This window comes from Pinus tabuliformis, chromosome 1_2, assembly GCF_031772625.1.
Source record: "Pinus tabuliformis cultivar Carrire ecotype Pingquan chromosome 1_2, CPIR1, whole genome shotgun sequence".
Lineage (NCBI taxonomy): Eukaryota > Viridiplantae > Streptophyta > Pinopsida > Pinales > Pinaceae > Pinus > Pinus tabuliformis.
In genome coordinates, this window is record NC_142298.1 from 636,436,960 (window position 1) to 636,457,774 (window position 20,815).

Genomic DNA, 20,815 nt, shown 5'->3' on the forward strand with positions numbered 1-20,815 from the left:
AAGGTGATGGCGAAAATCAATGGTGCGTTGAGCACTAGTATCAGCTCCAGCGTGGGCTACTCCCTTCGTGCCCTGTGTGGGCGCAAAACTTGGTGGACTATGACTACCGATGGCTTATTCTTGCCACATGTCGGCCCTTTGCAGTTCAACTCATGACAATGCCAAATTCGTCTCCCTTCGGGCCCCCTGTGCGCAAAGATCTCTTGGTCACAAACACTGGTCTCTTGCGAGCAACTAGTTTCTCCACAGATTTACCTCGAAAGTCAAATTGGTTAAGAGTTTCGATTAATTTAGAAATCTCATTGCTGACATAAATTTGATGGTATATTTGTTGGTCCTCATCTTGGTATAACCAAAGACACTACTGGGGGCTACAAATGACAGTAAGATTTCAAACGGAGCATGTAAAGAAAATTACAGTATATGCTGTCAAACACACTAACTAAAATGGCCAAATTTGATGTGGTAGGTTTTATGTTGGGACAATGTGAGCCAACACCGACCGTAGAGAAATTGTGGAGAAAGGGTGGTTCGATAGGATGGCAGAGAGCCTGGTTGTTGGTTTTGCCAGTGACCGGGTTCAATTCCACTGCATAGAACTCGCAAAGGCTGCAAGGGAAAGTCAGAGAGCAAAAGGGAGCCAACTGGGGAGGAGACGTTGATGCCGCGGTAGAAAGAACAGGCCCTGTAAACTCTACAACAATGACGATTCTTCAATAAATATAATGACCCTTCGATGCAAAGAGAAGACACAGAGCATAAGACGTAGAGAAAAGTAATTAGTTTATGTGCTGACAAACCAATAATGCATACATGAAGACAGGTCCACCAATCTTAATATCAGCTGCATTAAGCACTGTATTGAGCATGAAAAATTAAATATATTTTCGCATAGGAATAATTGGAGAGGTTACACAGTAAGGACAAGACAGACCCGATAGATGGCAGGACCATGTGTATTGACTGTCACACATAAATGTGTCAGGGATGGAGGATAATCGCTAAAATTGGAGCAGGGCAGGAATATGGCTGCAACTCTCATACGATGTTAAACATAGACAAGATAGGAACGGTAAATCATCAAAATTGCATTTACTATTAACATAGATGTACATTTATAATACATTCTTGTGACTATTAGATTCATTTTTCAAAGTTTTTTGGACTCCCTTTGACTGTCCAACTTCCACACCTTAACCCTTAGAGGATTGGGTGTCCAACAATACTCCCCCATAGAGATATATGACAAGCGACAACTTTCTATGTCTGTGTTCGAATATAAAAGCAACTCCTACTTTTGGGAAACATTTTGTCCTACAGTGTCAAATCCACACCCTACAGTGTCCAATTCACACCCTTCTGATCCAACAAACAATGACACACATGGATAGATGGGAAAACTATAGTGCTTCTCACACACTAGCAATCTATTATTTTTAATAAATACTTCGACTCTTCATTTCTTTGGGCCACTTACTCCCTAGCCACTTACACCCTAGAAATATATTTATCTAACGACTTGTCTACATAGGCGTTAATCTAAAACATTATGAATCTCACCATTTTTTCAAAAAAATTGGCAAGAGTTTTTGAAGCTTTTTTTTAATGGTGGTAAATGGATTCAACACCATCAAAAACTCTCAGGCACCCAAAATCTTGAAGCTTGATAGTTTTAACTAGGATTTCCAAAAATTTAACTAGATTTTTTAAAAATGCTTCCAGAATTTCCAGAGTTTTCTAGATGAAATTGACTAAGTGTTACACTAGGCTTTTTTCTAACAAATACTTCTGCTTTCCATTTTGTGGGCCTTTTGTGAGGGACTTAATGCTATCCTTACTATGATATAATGTTAAGATTCTAAAGACATGGTTGCTTATTCTTATTGGCTAGTAAGACCTATTCAAGTTTATTCTAACAATCTTAACACTTAAAATTGTGTCTAGGACTTTGTATTAATATTAGTAATGTTACAAATATAAATATATTAAGCTTTTTTCAAGATAGACAAATTATCTTGGACATGCAATTAATTGGTTGAGTAAATATTTCAACCTCTTACTAGATTAAAAAGTTTATTAGTTGGAGTGAATCTTTCAACCAACTAAACCTCAACAACCACCTAAATAATAAAAACAAACTTCGAAAAACTAGAAACCTACTTATAATTATTAATAAACCAAATAAAAAATATGATCACATATACCTAAGACAAATAAAAGTGATATACTTCAACTATATTCATTTGACTTACTACACCCTTCATTTTCACCACCAATCTATTGAATATTTATTTATGTTATCAGCACACATGTGGAATTATCCTACATTAACTTCAAATAATTATCATCCATATATATTATTATCTTTTTATGCTTGTTGTCCTCTTCTAACTTTACCGAAGCTGGTTAGTACAATGCATGCAATCAAACCGAATTACTCATCGTACAAGACAATGATGCCGAAGGAGTTCATAACACATATATTGTGTTACTGTGTTAATTGACAACTGTCATACTTGCTGGTTAGTGCAATGCAACGAATCAACCAGAATGCTCAGCCATACATGATAATGATGCAGAAGGGGTTCATATCCCATATAATAAATGTATGAATCCCAGAGCAGACATAACGCATGTACAGAAGGAATAAATCACAGGTTGATTCAGAGTCGTGGAACTCTATAGGTTGATTATTGCAACTTCATATGAATGGGCCACTTCTCTTGTCTATAACCAATTCCCATGGTTATTTAGTACTTTATAAGTATGGACTTTGCTGGGCAGAAAAGCTATTTATTTAGCTTAAATGTATAAGTGGCATTTATTAGGATAACTTGTAAAAGTAATTTATTACTTACAAATTTATGTAAAAGTATATAAAATTTTTGTAAAAGTATATAAAATTTTTGTAAAAGTATATAAAAGCATATAAAATTTATGTAAAAGTATATATAAGATTTTTATTATATAGTAATGAAGGAGGTTTATTTTCTCTATGTAAAATACACTTCACTATAAAGAAATGAGGCCTCTATGTGAGGATACAACTCATCATAGAAAATGAAAAGTTAGAAAAAAAACTCTAACACAACTTTGAATTTTATAAAATATATAAAGAAATAAATATTTTAAATATAGAAATAATTTTATAATGAAATAAATTATTATTTTAATCTAATTAAAATTAAGTTTGGTTCAATTTATATATTTTTCAGTAATAAATTTATTGAATTTTATAAAAAAATTATAATCATAATATAATAATTTTATTTTATAATATTGAATTCATTCACATATATATATTTTTTAAAGTAACATGAAACCAAAATTTAACCAAAGTTTTATGGTTATATTTGAGCTGAAAATAATCAAAAACATAAGACCGTGGGTAGAAATTGAACTTATACATCAAACAAACAATTCCAGCTGAAATAAACATACAAAGTGAAATGCAATGAAAATATGATTAAATGGTTATGTTATTAAATTAAATTATATCGTTTGCCAATTCTTCAATATCGTATCTTTAAATATTTACGTTAATATATAAAAAGTCTCACAAATTTATATATTTGTAAGAGTGAGCGAATCCAGTGCTGGTTTTTTGTTCAGAGCGTTCCTCCTAATGATATCCATAAACTCCACGTGTAAACAACCCCTGTAAATAGGTGGACAGGACAAATCTATTAGCTGTGGAATAGGTGTAACAAATGTGTCCATTGATGGACCATGAGCTGTTGCCATTGAAATTCGCTCTCTATTTTTGTTTGCCACAACTCGATGCAGTGCACTCTTGAATTTTCCATTGCTCAATATCTACACAAAATTACAACATAAGTATTATTGGCATATGCAATCATTAAAGCAAGTTGCACATCACATCAGTCTAAAAAAACTTTAGATTACACTGAAGGAAACAAGTTACACATCACATCAGTCTATAAAAACTTTAGAGTACACTGAAGGAACCTGCATCATGCTGCCAAGATTGACTACCACTGTATTGGATATTGGAGTGACAGGAATCCAACGATCCTTGTGCAATACTTGCAAACCACCCACATCGTCTTGTATTAGAAGGTTGATGGCCCCAAGGTCTAAGTGACCTGCTAAACCAAGAGCCAAATCCGGATTGGGGCATGGTGGGTAGAAGTTGCACATTGTTATTTGAGAATAATCCCCAAACAAATCATTTATGTATTCGGTCCTCAATCCCAAGCTCTCTGAGATCACACCCAACAGTTTCTTTGCAAGCTTGCCCATTTCTATGCAGTATTTTGCACTAGCTTTCCTGGAGGTCACACGATGCATGAGAATAACATGTGTTGCATGAAATATGTAATCAACCTTCATTAGGGAAGACAACCATTGTTTGTCTAGTATAAACAGCAACGATTACCGCTGAAGAGAAGAATAGCATAACGAAAGGAGCAGTTTGAATTTGGTTATTTAAAGAAAATTGTCAATGTGTAATGGAAAATTTCATTTTATAAAATTAAAATTCATAATCTCTTTTATATATATATATATATATATATATATATATTCACTCATATATTCATAATCTCTCAAATATATATACATTTATATAAATTTCCTAGAATTAAAGATAAATTCTTAAGATAAATTTATAGTAAGAAAAATAAAAGAGGTGAGGAGATTTATATTTTATAAGATCTATCTTAAATATGTATATAACATGCTACATAGAGGGATCCAATTTCTTGACGTGCAAATTTTTTATGAGTCAATATTATTTAAATGTTTTGTATAGTTATTTTTTTTGTTTTTTTTTTTTTTAGCTGATATTAATAAAATTTCAACTTTAATGACAGACTGCCACCATTACACATCATACTGAGCAACATAATAAACCTCTCTATTGAACAAATGAGAATTAAAAAAAATAAAAGTAAAATTTTATACCAGTAACATTAACTCATTTACATAATAACAATATTTTTTGACGTATGGGATGAATATGATGTTAGTCTAATACTAAAGAAAATAAGATAACATATAAAATTGTTGGTTAAGGGATATGGCGAAAATAAAAATAGGATAAAAGATTTGGCTAAAATCTAAATAAAAAAATGAAATTTGAAAAAGTGGGATTATCCAATGAGATATATATATCTCTAAATAAGAGGCTGATCATAACTAATTTAAGGGATAAAAGTTTTTGTAATATTTAATAGTGGAAATAAGACAAAACTAATGTATAATGGGAAACATGACTTTAATATAATAGAATTGTTTTTAGGAAATTAATGACGAACATCAAGCTTTGATGCGGGAAGAATGTTATTATTAATTTCCATATTTTAGGACATACTTTCCCAAGCTAACTTTTTTATGAGACTTATAGTTAATCACTTCTATATTGATTGAATTGTTTAAATGGACTTATATGTAAGTTTGAGGAATTCGAAAAAGCTAATCGATGGGAAAATATACTTTCAAATAACGTTATCAAAGTAATTTAAAACTCACAAATTTCTTTAAAAGATGGCACAAAGAGTTTTAGATGGGAAAGCAAGGCTTTGGGCACTTTATAGTGCATTAGGTTTATAATTTGATGATGGAACATGCGTATTTAATTACAAGGCACATAATTTCAAGAAATGTATGAATTTTGATGGGTGGCTAAAGACTATAACATTTATATGGCCAGAAAATATAATCTTATTTAGGAGAATCTTCACCAGGAAGGCCTTGAAGGGCCATTTAAATGGAAAAAATGGATTTTTATATGGTCATTGTGTTAAATTATGGGTTTAACCTTCACTTATGAGACAACCTAATTGTAATTATCATGGTCACATGTCTATCTTTATGTAACATTTTATTATATTGTATTTTTCAATATTTTAGGTTAAGGTTACCATCCTACTGTTTTGATCTTGTATAAATACACTACTTTGCATCCAAACCCTTTAGGAATATTCACTAACCTCTTTGTATTATCATTCATAATATTCATTCTTAATCATAATCATAAGGACACCTTCTCTTTATTGTGCTCTCTTTGGATGTTATATTTCCTTGGTTATGGTTGTGCATATTTCTAATTGGTGCACTTATGATTGTGGTTTTGGCATTCTCTCTCTCTCTCTCTCTTAATAGTGCATTAGTACCCACTTTGTAAATCACTAGTGTTGATTTGCTATTGTTGTTTCATATTTGATTGAATGAGAGTTTTTTTGGTTGGTTCAACATTGATCTTCTATCTCTTGTGAATTTCAACATGGTACCACACTAGTGTAAAACTTCATCACCCTTTCTTGTAGAAATTTTGAATAATATGACACTTATTCACAGAGATTATCCCGATTATACACTATTGCGGAATACATGCATAATACATAACCTCCTTTACGTTGATCATCAATTTAGCAGCATTAAAAACAATGAAACATCAATCGCATGCGCACATTAACACAGTATGTAACCCGGGGAAAGCTTACAGCTGAAAACCCCACACTATCTGTATATTATAATGATTGAGAACATGTAACAATACATAGTACAATACTCCTCACAAGTACTCAGTACTATCTCCACCTGTTACAAACAAAACTAGCTCAGATCTGAATCAATCACAGGTTCAAATCTCTTCCACTGCTTGCCTGCCTCCACTGCGCAATCCTGCATGAGAATAATGATGAATGGCTGACCCAAACTCGTATTTCCTTGGCTGAACCACGCAATCCTCATTGGCATTACTCAATCCATTGGTTGTGCAAGATCTCATGCACAACTATAGTCACAACTGATAGCATTCTCAACCTCTAACACCTATCTCCACTGAATTGTCCATGGATTGAGTTATCTGATGTATTCTTTAGTTGCTTTATGAGTTAATAATTAGTGAATTAATTTAACAATTAATTCACATCACTCATCACTAGTGTATTTGTAGTTAAACTAAATACAACTATTTCAACCAAGTCAAACTGAACACAACTCCATCAACTCCTCAATCAACTCCACCAAAACTCAACCACTTGAGTTCTAACTGAAGTCCACCATGCAATAGCTCAACAGACCCACAAGAAAAGCGTATTTCCTTATGAAAGCTGCATGTGCCACATCTGTAGCTCAAACTAAAGTGCTCCAAGAGGATAAGATAATGTTTATAGTCCAAATATTATTATGAGCTAATCATATTCGACTGTTCTATTTTTAGGCTGGCAGTCTAAAAATAGAATCCGCCCATATGTCTAAAAATAGAAGTCCATCTATTTTTACCAACATGACCAATCATCCACAAATAGCATCCTGCAACTCATAGACCATGATCCATATGTCTAAAAATAGACATAGTCTAAAAATAGACTTTGCGCCAAAAATAGCCTGCGGGCCCACTTAGTGAAGGCGACTTCTTTTCACTAAGCTCCATCATCTTGTTGCATTCTCAACATTTCTAATGTAGTTCTTCTATTTTTAACCCTCATTTTTAAGGACAACATCTCCTAAGTGTTTCTTTAGGGTTTTCAATGGTCTGCACCTTCTTCTAAGACCATTACACTCCTCCTTTACTTTTCCAATTGAAACATCCTGTAGATTTTTAAAAGTAGTCTATGGCCACATACCTATGGTTTTTTACACTTTATTATATTGTATTTTTGGATATTAGGCTAAGGCTAACATAGTTAAACCCCCTTAGGAATAACACCCTACATATTTTAAGGTGTAAGAATACACTACTCTTCATTTGTAAATATTATTAATTCAATCAAAATTCTAAGAGAACTTTATTCATACCATGCTCTTTTTGGCTATTATGGTGCCTTGGTTATGGTTTAGTATCTCTCTCTTCGATTCACTTATGACTATGGTCATGGTCATATTTAACCTAAAATATGGTTATTTATCTTCTCCAAGCAATATTCTATCTTAGAAATCATCTATAATACAACAACTTATTAAGAGTTATGGTTTTTAATTAAACCATATAGTATATTTTTGGAAGTGGCTAGTATTATTACATTTTGGGTCTATTAAGGCAATTTAACACCTATGGGTACAAAATGATTATTCGTCTAGTTGAATGGGGAATAATATCATGTTTGGGTTGAACAAAATGAATGCTCTTATATGAAGTAAATTTATTAATGAATTTTCCTAGAAAAACGTCTTCCTCTCACTCATAATGACAACTACAACATCATGCATATGAAGAAGGATGAATCTCTCATTTTAATCATCCTATAGGTTTATCAAGTTCAATTCATCACACCAAGGATAATAAAACTAGAAAAGGGATATGGGATAGCATCCAAAAAACTATTTGGCACAATGAATACTATCAAAGTAAATAAACTTGAAATTGAGATTTCAATCCTAAAAATTGGTGAATTTGACAAGGTTGAGATGTATATGAAAGAATTAAAGAGATTGAATGCTAATATCATCATTTTCAATTTTAAAGAAGAATTAAATCCATAATATGTAATTTTTATTTTGAGTAATCTTTCTTTAGTACTCCATTACTTTGTCATTACTTTTTATAGTATTCTTACATTTGTAAAGGGATATATTTCTTCCTCTATAAAGGATGTGTTTTTCTCATCCACTTTAGCATTAAGTGATCTTAGGGAATATGAGAGAATTTCCCCTTCAATATCAATCTCATCAAAAATCTATCTCAATTTGTTGAAATAATGAGATTAAGGAGGGAAACTGGAGATAATCTAAGAACAAGCAACTCGTATACAAATAATATCATAAGGAGGAGTATGTCATCAAGAATTTCCTCCTCCATCTTAAAAAAAAAATGAAGATCCTACATGGAAAACAATCAACGGTGAGGATATCCTTGAATAAAATATTGGATGGACTCATAATATACATTTATCTCTATAGTCTACATATTGGTGCTCACTCCTATTTGTAGGAAAACTTGGTGATTTTTGAGTTACTAGGCATATGTTCAAACACCAACAAGGAGAAGAAGTGGTTGTTTGTGATAGATCAACTTTGCCAAATCTCAAGTCATGGTGATGTCATCATTAATAGTGTCAAATTTTGTTACGTTCTCCATGTTCTTGGAGTTGGACTAATCTATTTTATATAAATTGCGGGATAGGCACCCATGAACAAGTGGCATTTTAGCCGAATAGATGGGTCATGAAGGATATGAATGATGATTTATGTTGGCACCTAATCATTGGGATTGGGTGAATATATGTAAAATATTATAAATAGAAAATAAGGAGAATAGGAATATGAAGAGACACTAGGAGATGAAGCCCAAGAGTCTCTTCTCCATGTATATATCTATGATCAACCTTAATGGAAAAACACAATACATTTGAGGAGTTACCTCCTGGCTTGATATGGTATCAGAGACCAGGTTCCAACCCCATTTTTGGCTTCCTTTCTGCCCTTGTAACTCCCTCCTTCCTTTGTTATGCATTTCTACATCCTAACACATCTGTCTTCCCCTAGCACAAATTCCTCATCTTCTCATCGAAGAGTCAAACCTCACTCATTTTTGGCGGTGTTCCACCTATACTCTCAACCTCAGGACTATGAGACTGATGCATAGAGACCGAGCGACCTGCCTGAATGTGTTTTGGAAAATTGACTCTGAACGTTGGTGATTCTCTGCGCATGAATGGTATTTTCACTGGTTTGAACTAGAACTTTTGTGGGTTGAAACATTTTTTTTTTAAGAATGCAGTCTATGTGGTATTATTGACATCATGACTATGTATTCGAGCCAGTCATAATCTGTCATATATAACTCTCGTTTATATAACCTATGTTGAACGCTGTGTTGAACGAAGTATGAACCCCTCTCCCCACTACACAATGAAACAACACACTGCTCCTCTGCATACTCCATACCACTGCTCCTCCACATACTACACATTGTGTTAATATATCATGTTGTGCTCACCTCCATTGAATACATTGACCCCACAAAGTTAAAACCTCCCCCACATATCACCATATTTTCATAATCCATCTCTCCTTACGTTGAACGTTCAACGTTGTCCCCTCAGTATAAACTACTCCTCCCTTCATATACCACCCTCCATATATCCCGATTTTTTTAATAGCTATGGTTTTTTAATATATAACTATTGTGATATTTCTATGTTGCGGTTTCACTGCATTATTTTGAAACTGGCATACGACCCATGTTGGTTAACGCCTCCTCCCATACACTGTTGCATATATTACAACACGGAGGTATTACATACCAAGTGTTGCATATATTACATCTCCACTATGTTGCATATACATTCTCTCTACTATTCCAGCTAATACCTTTGTCATATACCCCCTCCTCCATACCACTCGTCGCCCATATAACCCCTCCTCAAATAATACCTTTGTTATATTGCCACCAGAATTGTATTTTTCATAATATTACTACTAGAGTGCAGTTTTACACTAGAAGTGCAAATTTTTATATATTGGCATCAAAGTACATTTTACACAGTATACATTTTTTAAAAATACATTCATTGATATCTATTGTTGGAGTAGTTCTCTCTGGAAAAGAGAACTATCTTGAATGGTCAAGGAAGATAAAACGCACTCTCATTTTCAATGAGTTGTGGAAAGGAGTTTGGGTAGGAGAAGGAGATAATGAACCTACAAATCCCACCACAAATAAGGAGATTGCCATCTGGGAAAATAAGAAAAACAAGGCCTGTGCCTTGATTGCAACATCTCTTAATGAAGAGGTGATTCACCATATTTCACCATTTTCAAATGATTTTGAAGCCTTATAGAAGTTGAAGGAATTGTATGACTCACACTCCGAACTTGAAGTTGTTCAATTGATGATTAAATTGTTCAGTCTTAAATTAAAAAGTGATGAACCTCTTGCTTTAGCATCAGAAGTAAGATCTATTATGCATGATATCAAAACCACTGGTGTTCAAATAGACATTCCTCTCATAGATTATGTCAAGACACTATATCCAACTTATTCAAATTATCTTGAGTCATTGCAAGCAAGTGTAAACCTCAAGGAGATTACCTTTGACTCCCTTGAGAAGAAGTTTGCTAAGAGAGAGAAGGATTTTGGGAAGAAGACAAATCTTCAGTCTTCTGAAGAATTTGTGTGTCTCACACATAAAGAGAAGAATCATGCACAAGATGCTTCTAGAGGAAGAGGTGGCCAAAGAAGAAGAGGAAGAAGGAATTTTAGAGGCGGGGGGCAGACAGTTCCAAGGAGAAAATTTTGATCTTCATTGCATACAATGCAATAGAGATGGACATGATGCATCCACATGTAAGTTTTGTTGGGACAAAATCGAGCAATAAAGAAATGAAGCCCAAGGAAAAACCAAAGACAAAGGGAAAGGTAAAGAACCCGAATCCACTCACTATGTTGTGGCACATTGCAATATTGGAGTAACTGAAGACTTATTTAATGCTTCACTTGCTTCTTGGAAAAATGATTGATTGCTTGATTTAGGGGATACTTGCCACATGAATTTTAGAAGAGATTTTTTTTGAAGAGTTTACTGACAATGTTGATGTAGTAGTTTACTTTGCAGACAAGTCAAAACTCAAGCCATTAGTGATTGGCACAATCAAGCTCAAACTACCTAGTCTGCCAGACTTTCTTCTGCTTGATGTTTTATATCTCCCGGAGCTGAGGAGACACTTGTTGTCTTTGGTCCACATCCGCCAGTAAGGACACTCCATTCATATGTTTGATGGCAAGATTGAGGTCAAAAAAGCATCAGATCACTCACTTGTAATGACGGGGACAAAAGAAGAAAGAGTTCTAAAGTTGCAAGGAACCTCTGCTTGTGCACAAAACTTCTCGTACAGTTCTCATTATGATGAAGGTACATTTCCATCAAGTCTTTTATGTCATGCTATATTTGTACACTTGAATTATGACAACCTTCATATGATGAAGAAAAGTGGTCTTACTGGTTTGCCTACAATTCCTAGGAAACTTAAGCAATATGATGCTTGTATGTTAGGAAAGCACAACAAACAATATTTTCATGATTCACATTCTAGAGCACATAAATTGAACTTATTCATTCAGAATTATGTGGCCCAATGCCTGTTCCTTTTGAAAATGTAAATAAATATATGATGACATTTATTGATGACTACACCAAAATGTGATGGGTTTATTTATTGAAGAACAAATCTAATGTTTTTCAAACATTCAAGGACTTTCATGCATGGACTGAAAATGATGCACAATATCGTATTTCCTCTATTCGAACTGATAATGGAAAAGAATACACTTCAAATTAATCTGAAAAATATCTTCGCTAGCATGGGATCAAACAACTATGTCTTATAACCCCGAACATAACAGAGTAGCTAAAAGAATGAACATGACAATCTTAAGTATGGTACGTTCCATTATGTTTTTCAATAATGTAAAATTGATGTTTTGGGCTGATGCATTTCTATGTGTTGTGTATGTAAAGAATAGGAGTTCATCTAATCTTATTAGAAACAAGACTCATGAAATGTGTTATGGCCACATTCCTTCGGTAAAGCATCTTAGGATATCTGGTTCCACCTGTTATGCCTTGATACCTAAGGAACAAAGAAACAAAATTGGTGCAAGGAGTCGTAAGTGTATCTTCTTGGGGTATTCAAATACCTCCAAAGCATACCATCTCTATGATGAAGTTAATAAGAAGTTTGTAGTGTCTAGAGATGTGATCTTTCTTGAATCTTCCAAGGCTGACAATGTTGTTGAGTGGTAGCTTGATCGCTTGGATAGATTTAGACATGCCAAGTCTGTTTAATAATTTGATAATGAGATTCCACATCTTGAAGGGGGGATTCCTATACTAGATCAATATGTGGATTTTTCTTCTGAAGCACTCTCTCCCCCACATGAAGCTCCAGCCACTAATGACACTTTGAGTGATGTGATTGAAAAAATTGGGAGACTCAATCTTGATTCAACGTCAACTCAGTGAATTGAGCACCCTAGGCCATCTCAAAAGGTCATCCTAAATGGCTTACAAAGACACTTGAAAGTGTTCGTCCTGATGAGGTTGGAAAGCCAGAAATGATAAGCACAACCAGACAAAATGGAGGGGATATAGATGATTTTGATTCACCTTTGATATGGATGTTTCTTATGATTGTGAACTAAATTTGTCTACAGGTTTTGAACCAACTTCCTTCAAAGAAGCCTCTTCTCATGATGAATGGAAAGAAACGATGCAAAAATATTATGATGCCTTGATAAAGAATGGAACTTGAAAATTGGTTGATCCTCCATTGGGAACCAAACTAATAGGTTGCAAGTGGGTCTACAAGAACAAGTATAAAGTTGATGGCTCACTTGACAAGCACAAAGCCATGCTTGTGGCAAAAGGTTTTTCACAGAAGGAAGGGGTCAACTATGAGGAGACATTTTCCCCCACAACAAAATGGGGTACCATCTAGACACTCTTTGCCTTGGTAGCTCAAAAAACTTGGAAAGTCCATCAAATGGATGTAAAAACTGCTTTCTTGAATGGAGATATGAAAGACAATTTTTTTATGTCCCAGCCAAAAGGATTTGTTTTGAAGGGTCAGGAACATAAAATATGCAAGCTTGTAAAATCCTCATATGGCCTTAGGCAAGCAACGTGAGCTTGGTACGAGAGGTTAAATGAGCATCTTCTGAAACTCAACTTCAAACATTTTGATCTTGATGATCCAACTTTATTTGTCAAGAAAGTTGGCAAAACAAGTATATATCTTCTGGTCTATGTAGATGATCTTTTGATGACAGGGAAAAAAGAGAGTTGTATTGTATCCATAAAGAAGGAATTTAGGAAAGGTTTTGAAATAACAGACTTAAGGTATGTTCACTACTATCTTGGAATTGAAGTAACTCAACATCCGAAGTTTATATTCCTCTCTCAGAAAAATACATTGGAGATTTGTTGAATAAGTTTGGCATGGCTGAATGCAATCCTTTGTCTATTCCAATGGAACAAAACTTAAAGCTCACATCCACTGAAGGAAAAGAATTTGAGGATGCAACAAAGTATAGACAACTTATAGGAAGTCTCAACTACCTCACTACTACCAGACCAAGAATTTCATTTGCTGTTGGAATCCTCTCCAAGTTTATGCAAAAGCCTTGTGAGGGACATTGATCTGCTGCAAAAAGAGTTCTAAAGTACTTGAAGGGAACTCAAAACTTCGGGCTTAAGTATACACAGGTGCCTGACTTCTGCTTGATTGGATACTCTGATTCAGACTTCGATGGAGATAAAGAAATTGGGGTATCTACTTCAGGTTATGTTATGAGTCTTGGATCAGGAGCTGTCTCCTTGAAGTCACGTAAACAATCAGTTCCAGTAGATTTCACAACAGAGGAAAAATATGTGGCAATAGCTAAAGCAACAAATGATATTGTGTGGCTCAGGAAAATTTTGGAGATTTGCACATGAAACAAGTGCATTCAACGTCACTCATGATTGACAATACTTCTGCAATAAAATTGGCCAAGAACCCAAAGTTCCATGATCGAACGAAGCACATCTATAAAAGATACCCTTTGATTCAACATCATGTTGAGGCCAAGACAATCCATCTACACCATTGTTCCACAACTAAGTAGATAGCATACATCTTCACCAAAGCAGTTGGAAGAGAAAAGTTCAAAATATTCAGAATGATGCTTGGACTCACCAACATCCCTTCAGATTAGGGGGGAATATTGACACCTAATCATTGGGATGGCCTTAAATCAGATATTCAAAAGTTTGTGGCAGAATGTTTGGTTTGCCAACAAAATAAAGTTGAAACAATTAAGACACTGGGTCTATTACAACCTTTATCCATTCCAAGCCAACGTTGGGAGGAGGTTTCAATGGATCTTATCACAGGTTTACCCAAGTCTGAGGGAAAGAGTGTCATCATGGTGGTAGTTGACAGACTTACCAAGTATGCACACTTTTGTGCATTATCACATCCATTTAAAGCCAATACAGTTTCTACTGCATTTATGGAAACAGTTCAAAAGCTACATGGAAACCCAAAGATTATTGTAAGTGATAGAGATCCCATTTTCACTGGAAATTTTTGGACAGAATTATTTTCTTGTCTTGGTACTTAGTTAGCTCATAGCTCATCTTATCATCCTCAATCTGATGGGCAAACTGAGATAGTAAACAAATGTTTGGAAGGATATCTTCGTTGCTTTGTATTTGATAAACAGACACAATGGGTCAAATGGTTGCCTCCGGCTGAATGGTGGTATAACACTTCCTTCCATACAGCAACAAAAATGACCCCGTTTATGGCACTTTATGGGTATCAACCACCATCCATCACATCATATTTAAGAGAAAATTCTAAGGTTCAGGCAGTGGAACATCACATCGAACATCAACAACAAGTCCTCCAACTCTTAAAGGATAACCTCGTGTTGGCAACAAAATAAAATGAAACAACAGGCAGATCAACATCGCAGTGAAAGAAGTTTTCATGTAGGTGATTGGGTATTCCTACGGCTACAACCATATAAGCAAATGTCCCTAAAGCAAGCTAAGAAGGATATTAAATTATCACCAAAGTATTATGGTCTGTACAAGGTGTTGCAAAAGATTGGTACGATGGCATACAAATTGGAGCTTCCTGCAGCTTCTCGATTGCACGTAGTTTTCCATGTTTCATGTTTAAAGAAGGTTATAGGCGACAAGCTCCCAATTCAAACAATATTGCCAGAACTTGATGAGGAAGGAAAAATTATATTGGAACCGGAAGCAGTCACAGAAACAAGAACTTGACAACTACAAAATCGATCAATTTCATAGTATCTTATCAAGTGGAAGAACTTATCCGCTGAAGATTCCACATGGGAGGATGATAATTTTATGCAGAAGTATCCAAAACTACTCAAGCGTTGAGGACAACACTTTTTTGAAGGAGAGGGGCATGTTGGGTCCCTATAATACTAGTGATTACCCCATTAATATTGTAGTTATACCCCTTATTTATATTGTTGTGCCCCTATTACCCCCATATTGTTATTTCTGTGCCCCATAGCATCCCTCTATTATTATTTTTGTGGCTTTATATTATTATTGTTAGGTCGGCTGGATTATATTGTGACTCCTTAGACTCCTATATATAGAAAGGAGGTTTTGTCATTTGAATCATCCAAGAATTGTTCATTTATGTAATGTAAAGGAGGCTGCCCCCTCGAAGAGGCTGAATTCTAAGGCGTTGATCTATCTTTTCTATCTTTTCTTGAGCTGGTTTCATAATAGATGACCTGGCATATAGAGTTGGGAAATTCCTCATTTAACTTGCCCGGATCATGTTTTCCCTTTATTATTATTGTTAACATTGCATCGCACATCCCCAAGGTGAGCTTCACTTGTTTCTGCTGGGATTACGACATGGGATAGACGTATATCGTATCGCAAATTTCGGGGCTAGTTTCTTTTGGTTTTCGGGGTATGCGAAATGAGAGAATCATATCACATTGCAAAGTTTCAACGGACCGTTAAGACATATTTTTTTTGGAACCAGTGATATGCGATATGCGATAGTTTTATCACATCACATGTTTGTCAATGGATTGTTTTAAGAAGCTCTACGATTGAGATTTTTGTGGTAACTTCACATCACAACATGAATATTTGGATTGAATGTACCTTAGCCTTAAGCGAATGTGATTTTTGATGTTTGATTTTTTAGAAAGTTTTTTGAAGCACTTTTTATTTAAAAAGAAAGAAACAAAGAAATTTATTTCTATGTAAAGGTTTTATTGTTTTTTTACAAACTAAAGGGACCCTATTTCCTATTTAACATCTTAGAATAAGATTGAGAAAATTTTGAAATGGGGGGTTTGTTGTATAGCACAACAATTGGTGATTCAATGAAAGAACCAGTTATCTCTAAATAAAATGATGAAATTTCTAACACTTTCTCGAGTACAAACAATTGAGGAAAAGGAAACTATTTTGAAATTAGTTAGATAAATAAAATTACTCTGAATAAGAAAAATTGATCAATTTTGCAATTTGTTTTAGAAACCCTTATTATAAATGACAACATTTTTGGTTTATTCAAGCCTTGATTTGTTGTTAAAGATAAAGTAGGGAGCTCCTCCAACTTAACTTTTGAATTTACTCTTTTGTCACAGGTAGTGTCACTGCTGCCAGCAAACATCTATAGTCTCGACAGGGTTACCTTTTATCCATCAATTATTCATTATCCCATCCATCTAAGAGTATAATCTTTTAATGATAAATTCATATATATATATATATATATATATATATTGGATAAAATCCATTTCCCTAGTTGGGAGCCAGAAGGTGACAATGCCATTCACTGGTTGTAATTGAACTCGTAATGAGAGCCCTTGTCTTATGATTATAAGCCATTACCCTATTTTGGTATGTAGTATTTGTAATGTTAGTTTAATTAGTTCCCTATGATCATGGTAAGTAGGCTCGTAATGAGACCTCTTATCTTTTAAATCGGATATATTTTAGAATTACACTCTAAAAAATCATAAACCTAGTGGATGGGGTGAATCTTTGACTCCTTAAGAGTTATTGGATGACAATTATAGAAATGTATATGCTTAGTTGTATAAATTCTTTATTTTTTTTAAAATAACCTTTCTCAACTGATAAAACTTAAAATGATTCACTATGTTTTCCAGGTTTGAAAGATTTCACAATTTCAAAGAACATCTTAGAGTTTTATGATGTTTATCTAATTTCCAAAACTGTAATCATTTCCTTGAAAGTTTCTACTTTTTAAAAGAGGATATTTACAATATATTTTCAAAGATATTTCAATAGTAAAAATCCAATGGTATACTATTTACAACATTATTTCTGAAAGAAATCAAAATTTGCATAGAAAAATATGTACAGATAAGAAGGGGTTACCTCCTTAGGGAAATAATTTCTTTAGGATAAGCCCATTCACAGGAAGAGAATCTCTCTTTCCTATTAAGTCTTGCAGTAGAAATGTTGATGAGCCTATCTTTTCGACAATCTAGAATGGTCCAAGCCACATCTTTTGAAATTTGGTATGCTTACCTTTTTCTTCATGTGCTTTGTCCCATTTCAAAACGAGATCACCAATTTGTAATGTTTTTGAGCCGGTTGAACTTGCATCAAAAGAGGATTTAATGACTTGCTAATGTTTAGCATGAGTAATATTGGCCTTTTTTCTTTCCTCATCTAATTTAAGAATTTGATCAAACCTTAATTGAATAGAGGAAGAATGAGTTTCTTCAACGAATTGTACTAGGGCTAGTGATGGGAGGGCTAGATTTGGTGGAATAATAGCTTCTTTCCCATACACTAAGTTAAAAGGAGAAGTACCTATTGAGGCCTTCTAAGTTATACGATTTGCCCATAGTGCGAATATTAAAAGTTTATGCCAATTGTTTTGGCTTTGATCAACAGTTTTTTTAATAATCCTGACGAGATTTTTGTTAGTTGACTCTGCTAAGCCATATCCTTGGGGATAGTAATTTGTGGAGTATTTTAACTTAAAACATCTCTTAAAAGCAAATTCGACTATACTATTTCCAGAAAAATAATATGCATTGTCAAAGATAAGTGCATTAGGTAAACCAAACCTGGTGATTATGAAATGACCAATAAATTCAATATTCACATCAGAATTTGCTACCTTTAGTGGAATTTCTTCTACCCACTTAGTGAAGTAGTCCGTGGCTGTAAGGATGTATCTGTGCTGCTTGGAAGAATGAAATCTCTCCTATAATATCAAGCCCCCATTGCGAAAATGGTTTCTCAATGTTAACTGGTTGTAAAGGAAAGGCTGGTTTCCTTTGTCTCCCACGAGTAGTTTGGCATATCTTACATTTCCTCACATAGTCATGGGTACTATTGAACAAAGTTGGACAATAATACCCATCATGCAGTATTTTGTGTGCTGTAGTGTCTTCTCCAAAGTGTTCACTAGCTGGGCCATCATGGAGTTCCTGTAAAACCGTTTGTGCTTCAAATTTTTCAAGGCATTTTAATAAAACATAATCATAGTTTCTCCTGAATATCACATTATCAATGATTTCATAGTGTTTGGATTTTAACCTTAGGTCACGTTTGTTTTTGTAGCTGAATTCACGGGGGGCATATCCATTTTTCAAGTAAAATGTTAGATCATCATATTGAGATTCAGAATCAATCATACTTATCTCATTTACTTGTGCAGTACTACCTGAATCTTGATGATCTGGTATATTGGATGTTCCTACCAGTAACTTGCAAAAACCTTGTCCTCTAACAATTTTCGCTGGTTTAATATCAATGTCATATTCTTGTAAAGTTGTTTCCTAGTTAGCTCTTTTCTCTCCTACTTCTCTTTTAATTAGCAATTTCCTCACTGCAAAGAATGGGACTATCACTTTTGTAAGTGTTTTCAGGAGGAAAGGTATAAAATGTTTAACAGACTTAAATACAGTGAAGGCTTATTTCTCGACTTCTGAATAATTAAGCTCAACACCTTGCAAATTGGAACTAAAGAAAGATATGGGTGCTTCCACCTGCTGATCATTGATCTATGTTAAAACAGCAGCATAAGATGATTGAGTGGCCAAAGTATACAAAATAAAATGACTAGAAAAATTCAGAGTATTCAATGTAGGAGCATTAATGATTGCTTGTTTGATTGAGTCAAAAGCTTCTCTTTCATTATGTCCCCATTTGAAGACTGAATTTTTCTTAATCATGGATTGCAAGGGTAGAACAATATGAGAAAAATTAGGAACAAATCTTTTTACATTATCTGTCCCAAGAATGATTGCATAGTTTTCTTACTATGTGGTAAAGGGATATCAGAAATCTCCTTTATCCTATGAGGATCAATCTATATGCCATTTTTGGATACAATAAACCATAAGAGTTTACATTCGTTAAGAGCAAATAATGATTTTTTAGGATTTAAGGAGATCCAATACTTTTTTCAATGTTCAAAGATTTGCTTTAAATCATACAAATGGTTGCTTTTTTTCTTAGAATAGATAGTTATGTCATCCAAGTAAACAACGACCATTTTATTGATCAAACCTTTGAAAGCTATGTCTATGGCTCATTGGAAAGTAGCTCCAACATTTAACAAACCAAAAGGCATTTTCTGATAAGTGTATGTTCCCCATTTGGTTCTGAATGTAATATTTAATCTATCATCTGGATGTACCAGGATCTAATTATATCCTGAAAAACCATCAAGAAAAGACATTAATTCTGAGCCAGCTACTGATTGAAGTATCTGCACCATTGTTGGTAATGGGAAATTATCTTTTTGACATGCTCTATTGAGATTTCTAAAATTTATACAAATCCTAATATCGCCATTCTTTTTCCTGACAGGTACCAAATTTGAGACCCATTTCGAATGTCTGACAAGAAAAATTATTTTGGTTTTAAGGAGTTTATTCAGCTATGTTTTGATTTGACTCTCAATATTGGGGTGAATTTTCCTTAATTTATATTGTACAAGTTTCTCATCAGAAATCATTGGAATTGTATGTTGAATAATAAAGGCATCATAAGTTTTTAGATCTTCATAATTCCAAGCAAAAATACCTTTGTATTTTTTAAATAATCTGATGAAGAAAAATCTTTCATCAGGTGAAAGTTCAAGTCCTAGATTGAGATTTTGTGGTTTGGCATCGATACCGAGATTTACTAATTCAAACCTTAAATTTGAATTTTGAAGTTTTGAATTAGTGACTTTTTTGAATCTTTCCTTCATATCATACATATCTTGAAATTTAACCACAGATTTAGGAATAGGGTTTTCATTAAGTTTCTGCTTTAATTATAGATCATGATCACTGTCAACGATGACTTGGTCATCA

At 34.0% G+C, this 20,815-nt stretch overlaps 1 protein-coding gene across 1 annotated transcript in view; it reads right to left on the minus strand.

The window, feature by feature from the left end:
• Nucleotides 1–3,521: 3,521 nt before the first annotated feature.
• The window catches only part of LOC149207249 (protein DMR6-LIKE OXYGENASE 1-like), a 62,209-nt gene continuing 44,915 nt past the window's right edge, over nt 3,522–20,815 (minus strand). The window contains exons 3-4 of the mRNA XM_089393880.1: nt 3,970–4,291; nt 3,522–3,816 (exon numbers count right to left, since the gene is read on the minus strand). Coding sequence (XP_089250006.1) covers nt 3,565–3,816; nt 3,970–4,291 — 574 coding nt within the window. The 3' untranslated portion in view covers nt 3,522–3,564. The remainder of the gene's footprint in view (nt 3,817–3,969; nt 4,292–20,815) is intronic.